Source organism: Canis lupus, chromosome 5 (assembly GCF_003254725.2).
Source record: "Canis lupus dingo isolate Sandy chromosome 5, ASM325472v2, whole genome shotgun sequence".
NCBI classification, from domain to species: domain Eukaryota; kingdom Metazoa; phylum Chordata; class Mammalia; order Carnivora; family Canidae; genus Canis; species Canis lupus.
This window is the reverse complement of record NC_064247.1, coordinates 57234043-57255335: the sequence shown is the minus strand read 5'-3', so window position 1 is coordinate 57255335 and position 21293 is coordinate 57234043. Positions and strand designations below refer to the sequence as shown.

The 21293-nt window shown below is 57.6% G+C and overlaps 2 protein-coding genes across 11 annotated transcripts in view; one reads left to right on the top strand and one right to left on the bottom strand.

Moving 5' to 3' along the window:
• Positions 1 to 1709: 1709 nt before the first annotated feature.
• On the top strand, positions 1710 to 21055 carry FAAP20 (FA core complex associated protein 20). 5 transcript variants are annotated; one of them, XR_004815644.2, is made up of 6 exons: positions 1710 to 1814; positions 2039 to 2165; positions 2272 to 2534; positions 18492 to 18729; positions 19532 to 19622; positions 20469 to 21055. XR_004815644.2 is itself a non-coding variant. In XM_049110492.1 (5 exons), the coding sequence occupies exons 1-4, from the start codon at positions 1753 to 1755 to the stop codon at positions 19617 to 19619; spliced, it is 540 nt and encodes a 179-aa protein (XP_048966449.1). In that variant the 5' UTR covers positions 1710 to 1752; the 3' UTR covers positions 19620 to 19622; positions 20469 to 21055. The 5 variants fall into 5 exon arrangements, 4 of the variants coding, with proteins under 4 accessions (XP_048966449.1, XP_048966448.1, XP_025283252.1 ...); XM_049110492.1 differs by lacking the exon at positions 18492 to 18729; XM_049110491.1 differs by lacking the exon at positions 18492 to 18729 and having other exon boundaries at positions 20435 to 21055.
• PRKCZ (protein kinase C zeta) overlaps positions 9335 to 21293 on the bottom strand; it is a 101238-nt gene continuing 89279 nt past the window's right edge. For all 6 annotated transcript variants that reach the window (XM_025427461.3, XM_025427466.3, XM_035715970.2 and 3 more), the window contains 8 exons: positions 18564 to 18650; positions 17040 to 17175; positions 16820 to 16907; positions 15036 to 15155; positions 14262 to 14341; positions 13877 to 13966; positions 9904 to 10019; positions 9335 to 9804 (listed from right to left, as the gene is read on the bottom strand). In XM_025427461.3, the coding sequence (XP_025283246.1) occupies positions 9717 to 9804; positions 9904 to 10019; positions 13877 to 13966; positions 14262 to 14341; positions 15036 to 15155; positions 16820 to 16907; positions 17040 to 17175; positions 18564 to 18650 (805 nt within the window). In that variant the 3' untranslated portion in view covers positions 9335 to 9716. The remainder of the gene's footprint in view (positions 9805 to 9903; positions 10020 to 13876; positions 13967 to 14261; positions 14342 to 15035; positions 15156 to 16819; positions 16908 to 17039; positions 17176 to 18563; positions 18651 to 21293) is intronic.

Here is a 21293-nt window from a genome sequence, read left to right as displayed (position 1 = left end):
GCTCCCCATGGCCAGTTGGTGGAAGTGTGGTGGTACTCCCAGCAAGGGCTTTGGATCTGCAGAAGCTGCAGCCAGGACCCACGGGACTGTGCATGGGAACCCCCAGCACCAGGTGTGTGGTAGTCCCGGGGCTGCTGGACACCTTCATGGAGCCATGCCTGGGAGCCCTCATGTCTGGCCTTCCCTCACCTGGGAGCAGGTCCAGCTGCAGCCTCCTTCAGGGACCCCCGGGACCACCGAGCTTGGTGACTCTGCTTGTTTGTGCATGTGGGGTCTGTTTCCTATTGGTTGGCAGGTTCTGAGGGCAAAGACCCTGCCTTGTTTCCTTGGAGGTCTCCAGGATCTAGAACAATCCCTGACAAAGCTGCTGGGGTTGGGGAGAGCGAAGGAGTCCCAGCACCCCCCGTGACTTCTGCTTGTCTGTTGAAGGGATTTCCTGCCACCCAGCCCCCTGCATACTTCAGCCCCCGTGAGGGTGGGGGTCACCCAGGGGCTCCTGAGGCCCTCAGGGCTTGGGGCTCTACGGGAGCAGGAGCCACGGAGAGTGCCTGGGCATCTGCTGCCACCAAGTGGTGGATTGAGTGGTCGCTGGGCAGGAGCTCTGGGCCCTGAGTCTTGGGGAGAGCCCCATGAGGGAGGATCCCCCCACGCCTGCCCCTGGCCCAGCACCCCTGGTCTTGGCTGGCTACTTGCACTTTGTTGCCTCTTCTTTTTTTCTTAACTCCGAAAACCAAGTTCCTCCCTTTAGGAGGAAAACACAACCGCCCCGAGGAAGACAGGCTGTATCCTCTTCCGCAGAGCTGGAAACAGGCTCAGAGCTGTCCCCCCGCAGGAGGTGGGGAGCAGGGCAGGTCTGGCCACTGGGCAGGTGGCAACTGGGGAAGGGGTCCCTGGCCTGACCACGGGTCCAGTCCCCCCTCCCAAGCCTCTGCAGGCCACAAGCCTGCGGGTGGGGAACCGCGTGAAATGGGCCCCCCATCCCGGCCTCCATGTCTTCCTCAGTGGGCAGTCAGCTCCCCTGAGCTCCTCTGGCAGAAGCGACCGTGACCTGTCTCTCCCGGTGTCGAGGTCGGAACACCTTCCTCTCCGACAGTGTCCCGGGGTTTTGGGGGGCTGCCTCAGGACCGCAGAGCAGGCTGTGGGGTCGGGATGGGGGCCAGGGGTGGGGGACCAGGTCCACAGCGCGCTTCAGGCAGGAGGAGGTCGACGAGGGTGTCTGGGTCCCCGGCAGATGGCGAGGGGCGGGGCCTGGTCGGGGGCGGGGTCCCTCGAGGGGCGGGGCCTGGTCGGGGGCGGGGTCCCTCGAGGGGCGGGGCCTGGTCGGGGCGGGGTCCCTCGAGGGGCGGGGCCTGGTCAGGGGCGGGGTCCCTCGAGGGGCGGGGCCTGGTCGGGGGCGGGGTCCCTCGAGGGGCGGGGCCTGGTCGGGGGGCGGGGTCCCTCGAGGGGCGGGGCCTGCTCGGGGCGGGGTCTCTGTCGGAGGGGGGTCCGTGCGGGGGATGGGGTCAGGGCCGGAGGCGGGGCCTGGTCGGGGCGGGGTCCCTCGAGGGGCGGGGCCTGGTCGGGGGCGGGGTCCCTCGAGGGGCGGGGCCTGGTCGGGGCGGGGTCCCTCGAGGGGCGGGGCCTGCTCGGGGCGGGGTCTCTGTCGGAGCTGGGTCCGTGCGGGGGATGGGGTCAGGGCCGGAGGCGGGGCCTGGTCGGGGGCGGGGTCTCCGGCGGGCCGCTCACTTCCGGCGGACGCTGGGCTGGGGGCGGATGGAGGCGGCGCGGAGGCCGCGGCCGAGTTTGCGCCGGCGGAGGCCGTCCCCTGGGGGCGGGTGAGGTCGGGGGCCGGGGGCTAGGGTGGGGTGGGGGGTGGCGGGTGGGGGGAGGAAGGGGGCCCGCGTCCCCCGGCCGCTCCGGCGCGGTGGCCGCGCGCCCACGTGCTTCCCGGAGCCGCCGCGCCGGGCCGCCCCCTCGGAGCCGCGCCTTCCCCGCCCTCCCCGCCCTCCCCGCCCTCCCCCGCCGGGCGTCTCCTCCTGAGTTCTCTCCGCGCCCTCAGCGGCCGCGGGGGGCCCGTCCCGGGGGTCGGCGAGTGCGCGCGGCCGTGGGCGGACCTGCTGCGCGCGGGGATAGCTGATCTGAGCCCCGACGGAGAGCTGCCGCCGCTGCCCGCCTTCCCCGGCCCGGTGCGTGCGGGGCCTCCGGGGAATGCCGGGGTGCGAGCGGGATGGGGGTCCTGGACGGGGGGGGGGGGCGCCAGGGCGCGGCCCGACGGACGACGCGGTTTGGCAGGATCCCGGCCGCCGTCCCAAGCGCACCGCGTCCCCCGAGGAGTTCACCGTGGGAGCCCGGACCTTTTCCTGGACGCCCTTCCCGCCGGCCCCGAGAGGAGGCGGGGGCTTGGGCCCTCCCCACCGAGTGCCCCTTCGGGCCCGGTCCCCGCAGCGATGCGCCTCGCCTGAGCCCCGAGGGACGCCCGGTGCCCCGGAGCAGCTGTGGGAGGCCTCGCCCAGCCTGCGGAGCTGCCCCATGTGCCAGGTCGACTTCGCCCCCAGGTGAGTGCGCCGGGCTGGGGCCTCTGTCCCCCTCTCTGACTCAGCCCTGCTTGGCACGCACAGCCGTGTTTAGAGGGCCAGGAAGTGCCCGAGCTCGGTTTGGCCACCTCAGGTCAGTGCATGTTGAGTTGCTGAAGTCCAGGTAGCTAGAGGCCGCTGGTCGGGGTTGGGGACGCTGGGGGTCCCCTGCTCACTCATCCCTTGGAGCCCTGCGCACAGGCCGCAGTCTCCCTGGGACAGACTGTGCAGCAGGAAAGCAGGGCACCTCTCCCCACACCTGACAGCCCACCCTAACACAGGGAACCTGGTGGGGACCGCCATACCCTGGCTGAGGCCACCTCTGGGGCCAGGCCAGGCTGTGGGTCACCAAGCAGTCCCACCAGTACCTACATAGGAGTAGGTTTTAAAAATGAAGGTTGTTGGGACGCCTGGGTGGCTCAGCGGTTGGGTGCCTGTGTTTGGCTCAGGTCCTGAACTCAGGATCTGGGATCGAGTCCCGCATCGGGCTCCCTGTGAGGGGCCTGCTTCTTCCTCTGCCTGTGTTTCTGCATCTCTCTCTCTCTCTCTGTGTATGTGCTCTCGTGAATAAATAAATCTTAAAAAAAAAAAAAATGAAGGTTGTTTGTGCTGAGAGATGCTGTTTTGCTTTAAAAGCTCAATGTATGTTTTTATTTTTTTTTTAAAGATTATTTATGTTAGAGAGGAAGAGAGAAGGAGCATGCATGAGTGAGGGGGGTGTGGTGGAGGGGCAGAGGGAGAGAGACACAAGGAGTCTCCCTGTTGAGGATGCAGGGCTCAATCTCAGGATCCCAAGATCACGATCTGAGCCAAAAGTTGGATGCTTAACCGATGGAGCTCCCCTGGCACCTCTCTTTATATCTTTTTTTGAATAAGGGGACTGGACTTTAGGTTTGCTAAGATGTTAAGCTCTGACTGCCCAGCTTGTGGGCCACGTGTCACACAGCTGAGGACACAGGTGCTACGGTTTTAGGGGTCAAGACTGTCAAAAGGAATTTGGTCAGATGAAGTGAAAGAACAGTAGGTTTCAGTAAGTGGACCAGCTCCAGATTTCGTGTGGCTGGCAGTTGGTGTGCAAGTCACAGGCCACATCCCTGGTCCCCCAGAAGCAAACACCATCCTGGACAGTGAGGGCAATGGAACTGACAGCAAAACAAACACCATCAAGCCACTGGTTCAGGTAAACAGCCTGCACACCAAGATCTTTAGATGCTACTTTTTATTCAGAGATGTGATGTTTCTATTAGTGGTCAACTCTTTGGGCTCCTCTAGTCTGCATTTTTGTATCAGAACAAGCCTTTGAGAGCTGGTATTGGGGTGAGCCCAGTACCCTCATGCTTATCTCCTTAAGGTGCCTGCACAGCCCAGGGCTGGTGAGAGGAGAGTGGCTGGTTTGGGCAAGGTGGTGGATGTTCTGGACCCCGACGGACAGGGACTAGTGTCAGGGGCTGTGCTGCCGGTGAAGCCCCAGCAGGTGGAGCCACAAGCAGGGCCTGGAGGGGGTCGCCTTGTGGTCCACCGAAGATGCCCTGGCTCTCCTACAAGCACCAGGGAATTTGCAAAATGTTTCCAGAGCCAGCACCTCCAGCACTGCCTTTTGCCTGTACTCAAGTTTTAGGACACTTGTGAGTTGCAAATACTGACTGGCTTGCCAATTCTGCTAATGCAGCAAACACTTTTTAAAAATAGCGGTTGGTCTTGATTCATCCCTTGTCTGAGAAACCCAGGGGCAGAGGACATTGCTGGAAGCCCCAGAGAGAAATTCTTTTCTTGGTAGAAGCTGTTAAGATATTTAATGCTGTCTGGGTGCCCCACCTTTTCTCCTGTTCCAGAAGGGGCTTTCTGTTCTTGGAATGCTGGCATTTCTACACAGTCTAAAAAAAGACTTCTAATGACAGAGATGTTAGGGAGAAAAAAGTTCCAGCTTTGAGTTTTTTAAGCAGTTAAATTAAAGCTTGGCAGAGTGCCTCATTTTTTCCAAAGTGGGTGTCAGTACAGTGGGGTCCAGTCCTCCGCGCGCACGCTTCTCTGAAATGCTTGTAGCACATTCTTCCACTTGACTACAAAGGGGAGAGCTCTGGGGCAGAACACACCCCTCAGGTGGTAACAGTGAGTGCGGAGACCACAGGTCACTGAAAACAAAGGCCCACACTCTCCTGGGATGCTCAGGACCCTGGGGCAAGGAGACAGCTTGGGCTGCGGGGGGGGGGGGGGGTCCAGTTCAGCAGGTGCACAGTAAGCTGTCAAGTTGTCTTGTGACTCTCCCTAGAACAGTATCAGCTCTTAGGGATTCTTGGGGAAAGTTTTTGTTATGTATAATCTGTTCTACTTAAAAAAAATATTTTTAAGTAAACTCTACACTTAATATGGGGCTTGAACTCACAGCCCCCGAGGTCAAGGGTCACGTGCTTTACTGACTGAGCCAGCGAGTTGCCCCACTTGGGAAATTTCTTAACCAGAGACTGAAGCCTCGAGCACTGCTCTTCTGATAGCAGGGGAGGTGGTGTTGGACCTCAGGGGCGACTTCTAACCCGAGTGATGCTTGTGGAGGGTGTGCTTTGGGGGCACAGTGCTGTGGGATGAGCTCATGATTCTTCTCAAAGCCATAGCCGGCTCAAGTGACTCAGAGAACAGTTTTATTCTTTAACGTGATAGATGATTGTATGGCGAATTTGACTGATGGGGTGTGAGACCCTGTGCCCCTAAGATCTGCGCACTGCTGTGCTCAGGTGTCCTGTATGATCTCTGATCCTGCAAGTCACAAGGGCACCTGGGGAGATGGGTTACCACGGGCCACTGGCCACAAAGATGTGGAACCCAGAAGTTGGGTTGTGTCCCACATATACAATGAGAACCTCAGTTGTTGGTGTTTTACCAGCTCCGAGGCCCCTCATGCTGCTGGACACTGAGCCCCCTTGGACGCAGGAGTCAGTAGAGTCTTGGACGGAGTGTCCTCTTCTGCAGCTGCACGCATCGTCCACAAACTGGGCCTCAATGAGACAGTGAGGTTGGCCTGTCTTGGGGCAGCTGCTGCAAAAGCTTGGCGTGCAGGATGAGGCTGGCGAAGACCAAGCTTTCTTAATGAGGAGGAGGTCTCAAGGGTCCCAAAGGGTGCCCCCCACCCGAGGGATACCTCCTGGAAACCCCAGACAAGGTGACCTGGTCCAGATCTTAGAATCTTCTGGCAGCCTTAGAGCATGCGGGGGCCCCAGGGACTTGAGAGCACACTGACCAGCCCCACAAAGTCTGAGAGGGCAGCTGATGGCCACCAGAATGGGCACAGGCTCCCAGAGCAACAGGGTGAGGTGGTGCTGTGGCCCTCAGCATCTTGCTGTGATGCTCCAGGGAAGGGCCTTTCCACTCTGGCCAGTGAACTTGGCCAGCTGACCAGGATGGCTCTAGGTATGGGCGGAGGAAAGGTCGCATCTTGGGGGGTCTCCCAAGTAGAGAGAAGCCATCTGGGCAGACTACTGCAGAAGCCATGGTGTAGAGGCGTGTCCAGAGGGCCAGGCGGAACTCCTGGCGATGGATGAAGTGTCCACGCTGCCAGCTGCTAGTAGAGACCCAGGGTGTACCAGCAGGATGTGGTGTGTTCCAGTCTGGGAGGTGTGGTGGGGTCCCGGCCACCATGACCTGTGCTGAGGCTTCGGGGGTCATCACATGTGCTGCTGAGCCGAGGGAGACACGGGGTGACTGGGCCTGCCTGGAGCATAAGAAGAACTGCAGGAGCTGTGGGCAGGTTGGCAGACAGGATAACCCCAGGCTGCAGGGGGCACAGAGAGTGCTACTGTTCGCAGCTGGTGGGCCCAGCCCCCCCCTAGGGTGTGTCTTGCCGCAGGCCTGCTGCTGTCTGGGGGCACAGCTGGAAGCTGACTGTCCCTGGCTCCAGTGCGTGGGGGGTGGTCCTGCCTGGCCCGCCTGCCCAGATGGGGTGAGATGAGGTCGGGAGTGGAAGGTGTCTGCTCCATGACACAAATCCAGGCCCCTCCCCACATGCCCACGGGATGCTGAGAGGCCATCCCGCAGGCTGTGGAGCCCCCAGCGCTGTAGGCTGGCAGGAAGTTTGCTGCCCTCCCTCCCTAGGGGTCTTAGTCCTCCACAGTGAGCAGACAGATCCGAGCGACACAGCCACCTTTACCTGCTTCTGTTTTCCCACCTCTTGTAGAGGACAGTGATCGTGCTCCTGGGGCCCAGCTGTGTGCTTTTTGTTTTGGGGGTGCCACGTGGGGCAGCTTTCATAAGAGGAAGTGATGTTCTGGGTGTTTGTTGATACAGAACCCCCTGCAGGAGCCCCTGGCACGGGCAGGCAGGGACCCTCTGATGCTGTCCTGAGTCTCTGCCAAGCCCCTTCATCTGTGGGTGGCCTTTCAGGCCCCAGGACAAGCAGTCCACCCAGATCCGTGAGGTCCTTAAGCTGAGTGGATTCCAGAATCCCCTGGAGGCTCATTGAGACACAGGAGGAGGCTGGTCGAGCCCAGGGTGTGTGTCTGACAGGTGTCCTGTTGCTGCACATCCAGGTGCACTGAGCACGTGGCCCAGACAAATATCCCTAAGGCACGGGATTGGCAGAGGCCTTTTCCGGTTGGCATGGCCCTCCTGGACCTTTCCCTCATTTCTGACCAGCTATGGAGATGATCACTGGTTTCTCTGGCTGACTTGGGTGTTGTTAGTACAGGGAGTGGTGTGAAAGTGTGGTGGGTGTGGTGGCAGGTGGTGTGTGGTCGGCGTGTCCCCTTACATGAGTGACCATCCCCTCCCTCTTGCAGGCTGGCCCAGCTAGACATCGACAGCCACCTTGCCCAGTGCTTGGCAGAAAGTACGGAAGACGTGGTGTGGTGAGCAGACAGCCGGAGCAGAGGCTTGGCCCCACCTGCCAGAGCCACGTCCTCTGCTTTGAAAGCTGCTTATTAAAATGTCTGTGTAGACTACTGGTGTCACATGTCTGTCTATGTCGGGACCAAAACACAGGATCCTTTTCCTTTTTGGCTTAGCTAAGCAGAGTGCTCTGCTGCAGTCAGAATCTGGCAGCCGCTTGGCAGACAGACCCAAGCCCGGGCAGGTGAGCTGAGACGATCTCGAGCAGGACTGGCCACATCTACGGACAAGTGGACAGGTGGGCAGAGTGCACTTTCCTGCCTCTGCAGACTCCGCTTGCTCCGCGTTTCAATTCTCCCGGTGAACCTGCTGGCCACATGGTTCAGGCCCCCCCCCCCCGCCCCCCCCCTCCCCCGTAGACGCTGCCACTGCGAAGTGCCCTAGTACCTCACAGACGGGCGAGGGTCGCAGCGCAGCGTCTTCTCCAGCCGGGACTGACCGGGAGGGAATGGGCCAGGTGCCATCTGCAGTGGGCAGGCCCATCTGCCAGAACATTCTGCGTCAGCCGTGTGTTTGGGCTTCCAGGGCAAGTGGAAAGTGGGGCACAAGAGTGTCTATAGCTAGTTTTCCTTCCAGCGCTGACAGCCCTTGGATTCTGGAAGAGCTGGGCTTTGGCAATGTCCCCATCTCCACCCCAGCCACCTTGGCCGTGAGCACTGGCACAGGGAGCGGGTCACAAAGCCACGAAAGGACCATGGGGGAACCTAACTGCATGTGACCAAGTGAGAGATGTGGTCTGAAGAGACTCTTGCCATAGGGGCTTCTGGAAGAGGCAGAACTATAGAGACAGGGAGAGGGCAGTGGTCACTGGAGGATGGGGCACGGGGCCTTTGGGAAGGTGAAGCCACTCTGCATGATCTACAGGGTGAATATATGTCATTTTGTCTAAACCCACGCACTGCAGCCACCAAGATGTGAGGCTCGTGCCCTGGGGATGCTGTGTCCTTGGGGTTCATCCAGGGTCACACATAGCTTTGGGAGGGGAGGCTGGCGGTGAGGGTGGTGGTACATGGGGGTATGGGCACATGGGAAATCTCTGCAGTGGCCCCACAATTTTGGTGGGAACCTAAGACTGCTCTAAATAAAACCTGTTTTTTAAAAACGCTTTCCAAAACTGCTGCTTCCCGAAAACACCTACTTTTATTAGAAATAAGTCGTTAGGGACACCTGGGTGGCTCAGCGGTTGAGCATCTCACTTTGGCTTAGGAGTGTGATCCCAGGTCCTGCTGCTGGGATCTGCACTCTGCCTGCTGCTCGAGCTACACCTAGTGGGTTAGAGAATCAGAAAACCTGTGGTTGGGCATTGATGCAAGGAGGGTGACGGAGTGATGTGTGTCCCCTGTGCTGCTTGCGGGAAGCAGGAAGTGTGCAGTCAGGAACATGCATGCAGGGTGTCTGTGGTATTCTAGATTGATTATTAAGGCTGGGACACTCATACACAGATCTTTGTAAATTTTCTAATTCTGAGCATCATTATTACCAATAAAAATATTTTTTCGAAGATTTAATACATAACACAAGAGGTCACATAGGCTGCCCCGCTTAGTGTTTTCAGAGATATTTTGTGCAGATTTCGTCTTCCAATTTCTTACTTTATTTGGTATCCGGGTGCTTCAGTGAGCAGCATTAGAATCCAGGATTGGGTCTCCTCATGGTCGGTGACACTGTGGGGGCTGCAGATGCACTGGTGTGACATACATGCTAACTACAAACGTGGGAACTTACTGGGATTGAGAAAATGTCCCAAATTTGTCAATTCTCCACCGCAGTGCCTCTCTGTGGGCACTCGGACTCCCGTTCCCAGCCTCGACTCAGCGCACAACCCCGCCCACTCGGGCTCCTCCCATGTGGCTGTCGCCTGCAACGCTGGGTGGGTGCCGCACGCGGAAAAAAGGCACCAGGACGGCTTCGACATCATGGGCACATTTTATTCCTCAGGACATTACAGGCTAACTCTCCTGGCGGAGCAGGTCAGTTCTGTTTCTGTGGAAAGTGTGCACCTTCGAAATCGTGGGGCAGTTTCTCCCTTGGACACGGTCACCGCGGGTTGTCCGCGGCGCAGGCACAAGAAGCAAATTCCTCCAGCACAAAGCTGGCCGCGCGGGCCCAGACGCAAGACTGTTCCGCTATGAGAAGCGCCCGCTTGGCGCCCCCGTCCACGGGGTCGGCGGCAAGTATCCCTCCCTGGCCGCACTTGGAGCCTTGCGCCCAGCCTGGCATGCATGCGCTGTGGTTAAGGATAGAGTGAAGGGGTCATTCACAGACGTGTCCATGACAGAGAAGACGGCCTCACACGGACTCCTCGGTGGACAGCAGTAACGGGTTGATGTACTCAAAACCTTCAAACTCGGACTGGTCGATCCTTTTTATGACGTCCCTGTGCACAGGCAGAGCATGGGGAGTGGGGTCAGACCCTGGATAGGGCAAACGGCAGACGGGGTGTCCCAACCCCCGGCCCGCCCCCGGCAGGCCTTACTCGTCATCTGGGGTCAGCTGCACGGGCTCGCTGGTGAACTGGGTGTCGAAGTTGTCCAGACCGTACTCGTCGGTTATTTGGGGCTGGAATGGCGGGAGGGCCTGCTTCTTCTCCAACTGGGAAGAAAAGGCAAGAAGTCAGGTGGTGCTGGCTGTCCTCTCCACGGGATCTGGGTTTTTGCAGGAACTTAAGTCACAGAATGGAATAAGAACACACTCGGTGTATTTGGAGACAGTTTTCTTTTCCCTTAAACACAAAGTTTAGGAAAATGTATCTGAAGCCAGTAAAACCCTGAGTTTAGGGGATCCCTGGTTGGCTCAGCGGTTTAGCGCCTGCCTTTGGCTCAGGGTGTGATCCCGGACTTCCAGGATGGAGTCCTGAGTCAGGCTCCCTGCATGGAGCCTGTTTCTCCCTCTGCCTGTGTGTTTCTGCCTCTCTCTCTCTCTGTGTCTCTCATGAACAAATACATAAATCTTAAAAAAAACAAACAAAACAACCCTGAGTTTATAAATGTTGGCAGCACTGGCTGCATAGGCCCATACCTGGGACAGAGCTGTACTGGGGTTCGCACCCTGCACCCCGCAACCATGCCCCGACACCCAACGAGGCTGGTCTCATGGTCTCAAGAGATTTTCTTTCTTAGAATTTGGAGCCTGGTCATAACGGAGCTTGGACTCGGCAGGGGCGCCGTTGCCCATGCCAGTGCTGGCTGAGATTCCATCCCACCAAGACCTTCCTCCCTGAAAACGCTAACTGAGCCTGTTTCTAATCACAAGGGGATGCTTATCAGGCAGGAAACGGGCTTCTCGGGATCCAGACTGCGATCTCCACCTCACCACATAGGGGACAGAGATCCCCTGGCGGCATGTCACCCAGGTGAGGATGGTGAGGGCTTGCTAGTTCCATTCCTGTGACACTCAAGCCTCCCCCCATCCTTCCCCAGCTCTATGCCCTGCACTGTTGGCCCAGGCACGTTCCCAGGAACTAACCCTGAGCTGTAAGTGAGGGACACGGGTCCCCCACCTCCGCCTGCCATGCAGCCACACCTGAGGCCAGGGAGTGTGAGGAGGGGTGTGAGGCCAGCAGTCCAGCCCCCCCTCGGGGTACCCCTTTGCTTGCAGGGCCGGAAATGCCTGCCCACATGGGGCTTCTGCACATCTCTGTACAAGCCATGGAACTATCCAGGGCCAACGTGATGACTTCAGTTACAACAATAGGAGGAGAGTGGGAGTGGAATGTGATACGTATGGACCCCACTTGGACATGCAGAGGACACGGGGTCCTTCTTGCCAGCCACCCGATGTGCACAGGGACATGGGCCGCCTGGTAGCTGGTCACTGGGCAGAGACCATCCCTGAGGGGAGTCAGAAGGGGAATGTGGTGGTGAGGACGGGCTGTTCCTGCAGACAGAGCGGGTCACCCGTGTGCATGGGGACTGAGGATCCGTCTCTGTTGCTTCTCACCTTTTATACTCAATTACCCGTTTCTTTTGCATAAAATGTTTTCTGATAAAAAGGGGGAAGGGAGGGCATCTCTTAAACTATTTCCCTATCTTGATTTAAATATCAAGTCCCAGCAGACCAAGTGGCAAGCAGAGCTGGTGCTCCCTGGGTTCCTCCAGGCCCACCCCTCATCCCTCGGCCTGTCTGGCCTAAGGGCGAGAGGCTGCTCAGCCTCCGTTGAGCACATCTCATGTCTCACGAGTCCTCTCCTTTCCTCAGTCAAAACAGTGAATGAGAACAGTGTCACCTGGAGCACCGCTGGGGGGACATGCCACCGCTTGGCCATGCCAGTGTGCGTGGAAAGAGGATACTGGGAGGGCCTCAGCATGGCAGCCAGGGTGGGCCTGAAGGGGGCGGGAGGGCAGCCCTGCAGTGTGTTGGGGGCACTGGGGGCTCAGTGAAGCCTGAGAGGAGGCAGGAGGTCCCTGGACAGAGGAGGCCACCACTGGCAAGGCAGAAGCAGGTCCTGTCCTGGGAGCGGGAGAGGCCAGGCCCTGGAGGCCGAGTCCCTGAGGACTGGGTGGGGGACACAGAGCAGGGTCCAGGATGACCCCAGGGCCTGAGCCCCAGCCTGGTGGTAACAAGTGGCTGCAGTGTCTCTGAGCAGGGCTTCTCATACTCACTAGTCCCTGTTTCCCCAGCTCTGGGTGATGAAGCCCGACAGGACGTGTGCAAAGCAGAGTGTCTGGACTCAGCTTTCCTGGCTGTGGCGGTGGGGAAGGAATCCCAGAAGCCACCCTGTGGGGCCCTGTGAGGGCAGAGGGCCCCCAGCACCTGTTTTATCAAAGCGCTTCTTCCCCTCCACTATCTGCACATCCCTCTCACTGAAGACAGCCACCCCTCAAGCAGTGTTGGGCACTGGGCTCTGGACCCCACATGCCTCCACATGGCACACATGCTTCTGCTCAGGCACATCTTCCCATGGCCGACGGCAGCTGCTGAGCAGGATGTCACTTGGTGGAGCCAAGGGTGGACTCACACACCCCCAGGCCCCTGGAGACTACCTGCACCTCCCTTGGCCCAATAGGGTCTAGATATGGCTCATCAATGTGGACGCTGCCCGTAAAAGAGTAACGTTATCATTTCATACCCATGCCATCATCCTTCCTCTTCTGATCAGAGGAAACAGGCCTCACTTGAGAACAAGGTTTTTGGCAGGGATGCATGGAGACTGGAAGTGACCAGATGCTGCCCACGGGACATGGCACCCCAGGCCACTGAGGGCTCCCTGAGAACTGACATCAGGTTGTAGCCCCAGGGTGGTGGGCACAGCATCTACAAAGGCCTTGTCCAGCTCAACACCTGCCTAGCTGGTGCCAGGGCTGCAACGTGCAGAGCCCTAAATCTGCAGGGGTGGGGAGGAAGAGGACACTAGGCATTGCCACGGGCTCAGTCAGTCAATGTGTGAACCACTGAGGCTCAGTATGGGCCTCCTGGGGTTCCTCCAGGGCAGGTGTCCCAAACTGTACAGGTAACAGAAGCCAGCCTAGATCTAGATTTCGTCTCTCTTAGGCGAGTGGACCAAGATCAGTTTCTCTTCTCTTTTTTTTTTTTTTTTTGAAGTAAGCTCTAAACACAACATAGGGCTTGAACTCAGGTCACGGAGACCAAGAGCCAACGCTCCATGGATGGAGACAACCAGGTGACCAGGAGCCACTCAAAATCTTTTTCTTAATTAAAAAGTACCTGTGGTCTGAATGTTATTCTAATAACTCCAAGGGACAGGATGCTGGACTGTTTTGAAATAACCCAGCAGGAGCCTGGATGGGGTTGAGTGTAGGTGGGGTGGGCGCATGGTCTGAGGACCCTCCTGGCCCTGACCAGGGCCCTGGGTCCCCACAGATGCACAGGTGACAGTCCTGTGGTGGGAAGTGACAGTGGCCAGGGGGAATGGATGAGAGCTGCTCTGCCCACGGGGCCGGGGAGGGAGACGCAACACTGCCCGAGTGGGGCTTTGTCTTGATCTCCTTTGAGCTAAAGTCCAACATTTACTTAATTAGCTAGCTAATCTCCTTTTTCCCAGGGGAGCACATTTTAAAGGTTATATTTCAGGAACTCTGCAACCATTTACATATTTTGAAACCAATTCAGTTCAATCTTGTTTTAGTACCAGGAAGCAGATGCTGCAGCAGGAAGGGTTGGTATACCTCACGCTTAGCCACGTCCCCAGACAGGCCCAAGGAGGGCAGGTTTGGAAAACCAACCATGACACCTAAGGCTAGCTCCCACCAGTGGATTTTGCACAGAATCAACCAGGCGATGTGGTCACAGATCAAGGATGTCCCCACCGGACCATATGGTCAGGGACACCCAGGCAGGGCTTCTCGCAGGATCACCTTCCCCAGGGCCTCCTCACAGCCCCTCACGCTCCCATCAATCACAGGGGAGTCTCCCGGTCACCCCCAGGGGCAGAGGGCAGTACCCACCATACCTTCACTCCCAGCCCTCCCTCGGGGTCTCCCGTGCTTTACCAGGTCCCAGTCTATGCTGCGGAAGAATGCGTGAGACTTGATATCAGAAAATCCTGTCTGTGGCCGGCAGCCAAGCCTCTCTTTGGGGTCCTAGGGATCAAAGTTCAAACAGGGACCAGTCAGTATGCAACAAAGAAGCCCCAATTCACAGCAAGAGGATACCCAGCTTTCCTTCCCTCCATGAGCCAAATTTATTAAATTTCTCTTTAATTTCTCACATTTTAGCAAATATGATTAAAGACTGACGATTCACAGGACAGACATCAAATAGGAAGGCAGAGTGACCCCCATTCCCAGGTGTCCCCTAGGGGACCTTGGAAACACCCACCCTGGTCAGCCCAGGTAGTCACACGCGGGACGGCCCTCACGGCGGCTACAGGTGTACCTTGTTTAAAAATCCTTTCAAGACGTGGGAGGCTTTCACGGAGAGGAATCGGGGGATCCGGATGGGTTTCTCTAGGATTACTGCAAGGATTGGGGCCCTGGTGAGAAGTCTCGTCGCTTCTGGACGCTTCCCGCTGCATTTGCTCTGCCCAGCCGCTGAAGGAGCTGGGCGGTCTGCAGGGTTCTCGAGACCCTTTCTGAGCAGGAGCGGCCAGGGCGCTTTTAGTGCCCTGGCCTCTCTTCTCTCCATCCAGCAGGGTCTCCCCCACAGAGGGTCCCCCACCCACCGATGGGCACGTGCTCACACGTGCTCAGAATCACAGGTGAGCCAGCAGCATCCTCACGTACGAGGGCGCTTCCGCACATGACCACCAGAGGGCGCCGAGGGGACCACCGTGTCCTGGGCACCAGTGTCCCAGAGGCGGTGAATTCTGGCCCCGGAGCAGGGGTTTCGTGCTGGCAGGTGGCCCCCGCCCACCCGGCCTCCAGGGCATATAGCTGGCAGGGCAGGAAGGAGTCTGGGTGAATCAGACAGGCTGGATTTCCTGGTGACTCCTGGTGACCCAGAGGAATCCGCTCCCATGTCGCGGCAGCTCCCATTGTCCTAGCCCAGACTTTGCCTCCCTGAGAGCTGGCTGACCTTGCCCCGGGGGATAGGCGGTTGCAGCAATGCAGGGACCAGCCTAGGTTCCTTCCATCCACAACCCTGCCCAGCGGTGGGGTGGGGGTGGTGGTGGCACCTGAGCCTGGGGGAGATGCCTAGTGGCCCACGCACCTTGGAAAAGGTAGTCCTCTGTGTTCATGTCGGGGTTGTCAGTGATGATGTCAAACGGGGAGCGCCCAGCCATCATCTCAAACATCAGAACGCCCAGTGCCCACCAGTCCACGCTGAATCCTGGAGGGATGGCACAGGCCCGGCCCGCGGGCAGTCGGCAAGGGCTCGGCCATAGGGCAAGCCCGCTTTGGCCTCAGTGGGGAGGCAGGGGGATGCAGCCGCCGGCACAGCTCTGGCCAGTGCTGGGCTAGGCACCCTGACATCCCCCCACAGCCTGGCCTCCCCTCTGCCCACCGTCGCAGGGCCCTTGTCTTTTTTATCTTGACTGCTTGCACAGCTGTTTTCACATCAGGGCCTTTAACCCTCTTGCTGGCACTTTGCTGGTTTTCCAGATTGTCATTTGGCCTCTTAATCCTGCTTGTGGTACCTCTGACGGCGCAGAACCGCGAAGCTGAGTGAGCTTGTTGGGCAACCATTCTTTTCATTCTCCTTTGGCTAAGCTTGAAAATCCCTTTCTCCAAGGCTGTAAACATTCCTTCCCAGATTTTCCTGCCTTCACAGTTTTGGGGTGTATTTTATTGCACACAGGGGTGGGAGGTCCTGGCTGCAGTCGTATCTGCAGCCCCTCAGGCCTTCTGGAACAGTCACCCCCATCCTGCATGGGAAATCTCATCCCAAGCAAGCTACTAGACGCTTGAGCCTGGTCTGCCATCTGCCACCTGTCTTTCCTCATCTGGCTCCTCAGTGACTTTGGGATAGCAGCTTCACGGGCACCTCTGACCCGAGAGGGCAAGTGACCTACCTGCCTAACCAGTCTCCACTTTAATGGCAAAGAAAATGTTTAAAAATATTTGGTGGTGTGTTTGTGACATGCTTCACTGAAATCACTAGGACACAAGAGTATGTGGGGTGTGCACACATGTACAAATATGCATCACACGCCTGCAGACATGCACACCACCCAGTGCACACATGTACAAACACACATCACACACACCCCACACCACACGCCTGCACACATGCACATCACCCAGTGGACACATGTACAAACATGCATCATACATGCATTACATATATTACATGTGCAAACACATGCACAGGCATGCATCACACATCGCACTTCACACTCATGCAATGGACCACACACACTACAGCACACATGCACAAGCACATACAAATATGCACCCCCCACACACGTGTCAAATGCACACCACACACACGTGCACACACAGTAATCTCATTTTCGTTTCAGACCCAAAGAAAGCAAAGAACTAGAAGCACTGTCCACTGTCTGCAGGGGCTGCAGATGGGTTAACCTACGCCTGCCTGCTTATTTTACTGCCTGGTCTCTCCCGGCAGCACATCAAATGGGCACACCCAGACTCAGGGGCCTCGCATGCCTCTCCCTCCTTATCAACCCCTTAGGGCTCCTTGATCAAAGGAATCCTACCCTGCGTCCTCCACCAGGCGATGCCTGAGCAGACACCCAGGAGGACAGATGGGGGCTGAGGCAGATGGTGATGGGCTGGGAACAAAGTCAGGGGTGTGAGGTGTAATTCGGTGTATTTGAGGTGTAATTCGGTCAATAAAACCACTCTGATGACTGGGCCAGGACCCCAGGCAGGGTCAGCCCCAGGCAGGTCCACCTGGCCCCCTGTGCTCTGGGGCAACCGCATTCCTGAGAAGACAATGCCTCCAGGGGTCATGGTCGTCCTCAAGCCCATCCAACTGCTCTGCCAGCAAGTAGCCCCCACCTGCCGGATAGCCCCGCTCACCCCACTCACCGTACTCCTCCCCCCGCAGGATTTCAGGGGCGATATAATTTGGGGTTCCGCAGAAAGTGCTGGTCGTGTCACCAGGGCCCAGGCCTTCCTGTGGGGATAAAGTTCGTTACCAGGAGGGAAGATAATCTCTGGTTACCTGCCCCCACCCCGCGAGCCATGGCGCCACCGGGTGGCAGCACCTCTGACCACTCGGGCCCCTGCTCAGGGCCAGGGCGCTCGCCTTGCACATGCCGTAGTCCGTTAACTTGATGTGGCCGTCGGCGTCAAGGAGAACATTGTCCAGCTTCAGATCCCGGTAGATGATCCCTCTCTCATGTAAGAAGTTGAGAGCGATACAGATCTCAGCAGCATAGAATCTGGGGGCAGCAGAAAGAACCCAGGAGGAGCATGGATGGGAGGCCCGTGTGGGCAGAACTGGGGGGACACCACCAGCCCAGGCCCTCCCAGAAGACGCCCCGCTGTCCTCTGCTGCCAAGCATGTGGGACCAACAAGCATGGGAGACGCTCAGCATCCTCATCGCCAGGGAGATGGAAATCAAGACTGCCTCACACCTACTAGGGTGGCCACTCACAGACAGATGGACCATGGGACGTGCTGGTGAGGACATGAGGAAGCTGGTGCAAGTGTGCCCCGCTGGGAGTGCAAAGGGATGCAGCCACTATGGGGACAGTGTGGAGGTGCCTCAGAAAGTTAAACACAGAAATAACATGTGATCTAGGGTCGTGAGGATATGTCTGCACCATTCACTGTAGCCAAAGGTGGAGACCGCCCCAGTGCCCATCAGTAGATTGGACGGAAAAGCAAAGCACGGTCCCTACACATGATGGGGTATTACTGAGCCCTGCTGTGACACGGGTGGACCATGAGGATGTTCCACTCGATGACATGACCCAGTCCCAGAAGGACAGATGCTGTAGGATTCCACTCAGGAGGTCCCCAGAGGGGCTGGGAGGTGGGGGAGGTGTTTCATGGGCAGAGCATCAGTCTGGGGAGATGGAAAGTTCTGGAAACAGACGGTGGGGATGGCTGCACAATGGTGTGAATGTGCTTTGTGCCGCTGAGCTGTGCACTCGTCGATGGCTAGCATGGAGAATTTTGTATTCTGTCCATTTTGCCACAATAAAAAAGAAAGCGCTAGCACGTGGGGAGTGAGCTCTGCCTTCCCCTGAGACGATCTAGGGTGACTCAAAAAACTGCATGAACTTGTTTTAAGTGAGGAGGGGAGGAGCAGGGAAAAGCATGGGGAGCAGGAAGGAGCAGAGTGGTAGCCACCACTTGGGGCCTTGGAGGCGGTGGCGCTTAAACACAAACAGGCCATTCCTCTCAGAGAGCCTGTGTCTTGCTCTGCCTGTGTGACCAGAACCAGAAATGGCAGCCCCAATGCTCCGCAGGGGAATCCGAATGGGTGCCCCCCTCTGCCACCGCTGCTCTCATTTGGAAACAGGGAAAAGGCAGAACCATGTGCAGTGCCGCTGTGCACACCCTCCCAGGAAGCACCCACTTCTCTGGGCAACACGTCATCCTGCTCTGGGGACCGAGGAAGGCCGTTTCTGAGACCCCGTAACTCAGGGGACCCGCAAATCGTAGGACCCTGAGCTGCTCTGGAGTTGGCCACGCTGCAGGGGTCAGAGGCATCCTTGCCATGGCCCCCAGACTCCATCTCTCTTCCAGCTCACTGCCAGCCTCCCAGGAGGGGACCTGCCAACCCAGCCTGCACTGCCCGCCTAGCAGCCCAGCACCCACCTGGCATGCTCCTCCGGAAGCTTCCTCTGTCTCTGCATGTGGAACATGAGGTCCCCGCCATTGACGTACTCTATGACCAGGAACAGCCTGAAGGGAGAGAGGGCAGTGGGGGCTGAGACTCTGTGCAGCCCCACAACCAGGAACCACCGTGCTCGGCTGCTGGCAGGTCAGCTCTCCTCCTATGAGGCCAAACTGGGGTCACCTGATCCGTCCCAGGCCGGCGAGGAAAACAGCCCTGACTGAAAAGTCAGGCTCCACAACCCAGGTTGCTGGGGATGTCAAGAGACCCTGCCCATGGCCGGGTGTGCTCACTTCTGATCCCCATGTGGGGAAACTGACAGAACGCAGGACAACTCCCATTGGGCCACTCATGTCATCTAGCACAGGAGCAAGTGCTGTCCCCATGGAGGCAGAGGTGGGGGCAGGACACAGAGCTGTGGGACCACCCTGGAGTCCAAGGGCCCTGGGGGGGGGGGCAGGTGCACGGGTGCACAGGCCAGGTGAGGGGGTGGCCATGTCTAACGAGTGACTGCTCCAGATGCTGAGTCTGGATGGACCCCAGGGGACCTGGAGGGGGCTGTGGCGCTGAGGACTGCCTTAAGCTTACAGAGGTCCGGACATCGGGGGCCGAAAGAAGGTGGGGGGCTAGAGCCTGGACTGATGGTCCCGGTGCAGGGGTGACTTGGAGGCAAGGGGAAGGCGGGGCGGCTGGGCCCAGAGCAGGCCAGCGTGACCCTGCATGACCCCTGTGCCTAAGGAACTGGGACCACACGCGAGCCCAGTCTCCAAACACTCTACCACGTGGATCCTTCTGCATGACATCTTTCTCGTGTTCATTAAGATGCCATTTTCAACTAAATTCACACATGATCTTCTAGAAATACGCTGTTGGAGGCAGCTCATGGGGATGGCTTGTGGGTCACAGGTGCCGTGCTCACTCACGGAGGTTCACATACATGTTTACACAGGCAACAACCTGTAATCTGTCGACACACAGAACTGGACCCCAGGCGACCAGCTGCGACCCCCTGGCCCTGCCTCTGCTCCTGTCTCTAGAAGGTATGTGCGGAAGGGTGCAGAAAACTCGACCTCCCCTCAGATTCACCTGCATCTGTAGCTTCAGAGCACAGAGCCATGCCCATTCACATGCTTGCTGTGCGTGGCGGCGTTCCTGCCATAGCAGACTTGAGATAGAAAACATTTATCATCTGCCCTCGACAGCACATCCAATTCTGTTGGTGGGAGGTATGGGGTCACCCCAGCCCTGTGAAGGGACCTTGGTTAACTCTTTAACCAAGAGTTAAAGTGTTTTTTTAAAAAAAGGCAATTACTTATAACCCTTAGGGTGACCTCAAAGTACAAGACAAAGGTTTTCCACGATGACCAGGAATCAGGCCCCCAGTCAGCACAGCTACCAGAACCTGCTCCCCCAGGGGAGAACTGTGCACCCTGACGCCACACTCCTGGGGAATCACCTACGGGGTGCTGGCCCAGCTGTGGTGACATCAGGGGACAGGGCCTTTCCATATTAGGGACAAATCCGACGCCAGTTCCAGAGAAAATAACAAAACACACTGATTTTGGGGGGAAATATCCATAGCATTAGGGAGCTAAGACATTAAGGGAACATTGAAAAAGCAAAGCTAGTGTCATCTTCTACCCAGGGGAAGAACCCATGGTGGGAATGCAGGTGGAGGCATAGCCAGACCAGTTCTCAGTCCCAGGGAATTCACTCATCAAAGGACTTGCTCACTTTGAGAAGGTGATCAAGCCCCAGTCACAGTGGACGAGTTCAGTTTTCTTTCCATGGCAGCTACAGATGTATGGCTTTTGGGGGTTTTTCTTTCTTTCCTTTTTTTTTTGGTCTACAGATAAACCTTAAGACTACTTTTGACATTTCTTCAGAGCAAAACTGCACCAGAGCCACGTGATGCCGCTGCTTTGTGACTCAGCACTGGCTGCCATGTGCGCGGCGACCACCCCCTGCTCATGGGTGCCTGGCACGTGAGCAGCTCATGGCATGGTGTGGGCGTGGGCGTGTCCTTTCACCCACAGATCCCCGGCTCATATGGCCACGCCCAATACAGATGGAGGCAGTGGCGGGTCCAGCAGAGGCCCGGGGCTGCCCCTAACACTCAGATGGCCAGACTTGGCCAGATTCTCCCATAGTCGCTTGTACGTCACACCAGGAAGTGAGGAACCCCAGCTGTGGAGCAGGTCACTTCTGACCCTGCCCTGACCCTGGTCACCCAGACGGGAGAACTAATCGCAAGCAGAGGAGGGCACCCACAGAACCGCAGCCTGAGACCCGTGTGTGGACTTGCTTCCCAGCACCAAGGACCTACAACACCCTCCTCCACACGTTGGCTCAGAGGGAAAAACTGATGCTGTAGACAGAGCATGCTCAGATCGAGAGGTGATACTATAAACTCAGAGCTGGCCATGTCCAGCCTGTTACCTGTGTTTGTAAATAAAGTTTTATTGGAACACTGCACATGTCCATCTTTATATAACTGTGTACAGCTGCCTGTGCACCACAGTAAACACTTCTGACACAAGCCGTGTGGTCTTCAAAGGTGAAAATATTTATTCTCTGGTCCTTTGAGGAAAAGTGCTGACCACAATACACAAAATGAAAACAGCAGCCTCTGCAGCCCTCACTACACCTCAGGCCATATACTCAGCACTTCTGTTCATTAATGTTTAACCTTGTAATCGTAAGAGAAGGTC

Coding starts and splice junctions, on each gene's coding strand:
- FAAP20 (XM_049110492.1), top strand. CDS start 1,753: ATGGAGGCGGCGCGGAGGCCGCGGCCGAGTTTGCGCCGGCGGAGGCCG. Junction 1,815..2,038: donor AGGCCGTCCCCTGGGGGCGG/GTGAGGTCGGGG, acceptor CCGCGCCCTCAG/CGGCCGCGGGGGGCCCGTCC. Junction 2,166..2,271: donor TGCCCGCCTTCCCCGGCCCG/GTGCGTGCGGGG, acceptor GCGGTTTGGCAG/GATCCCGGCCGCCGTCCCAA.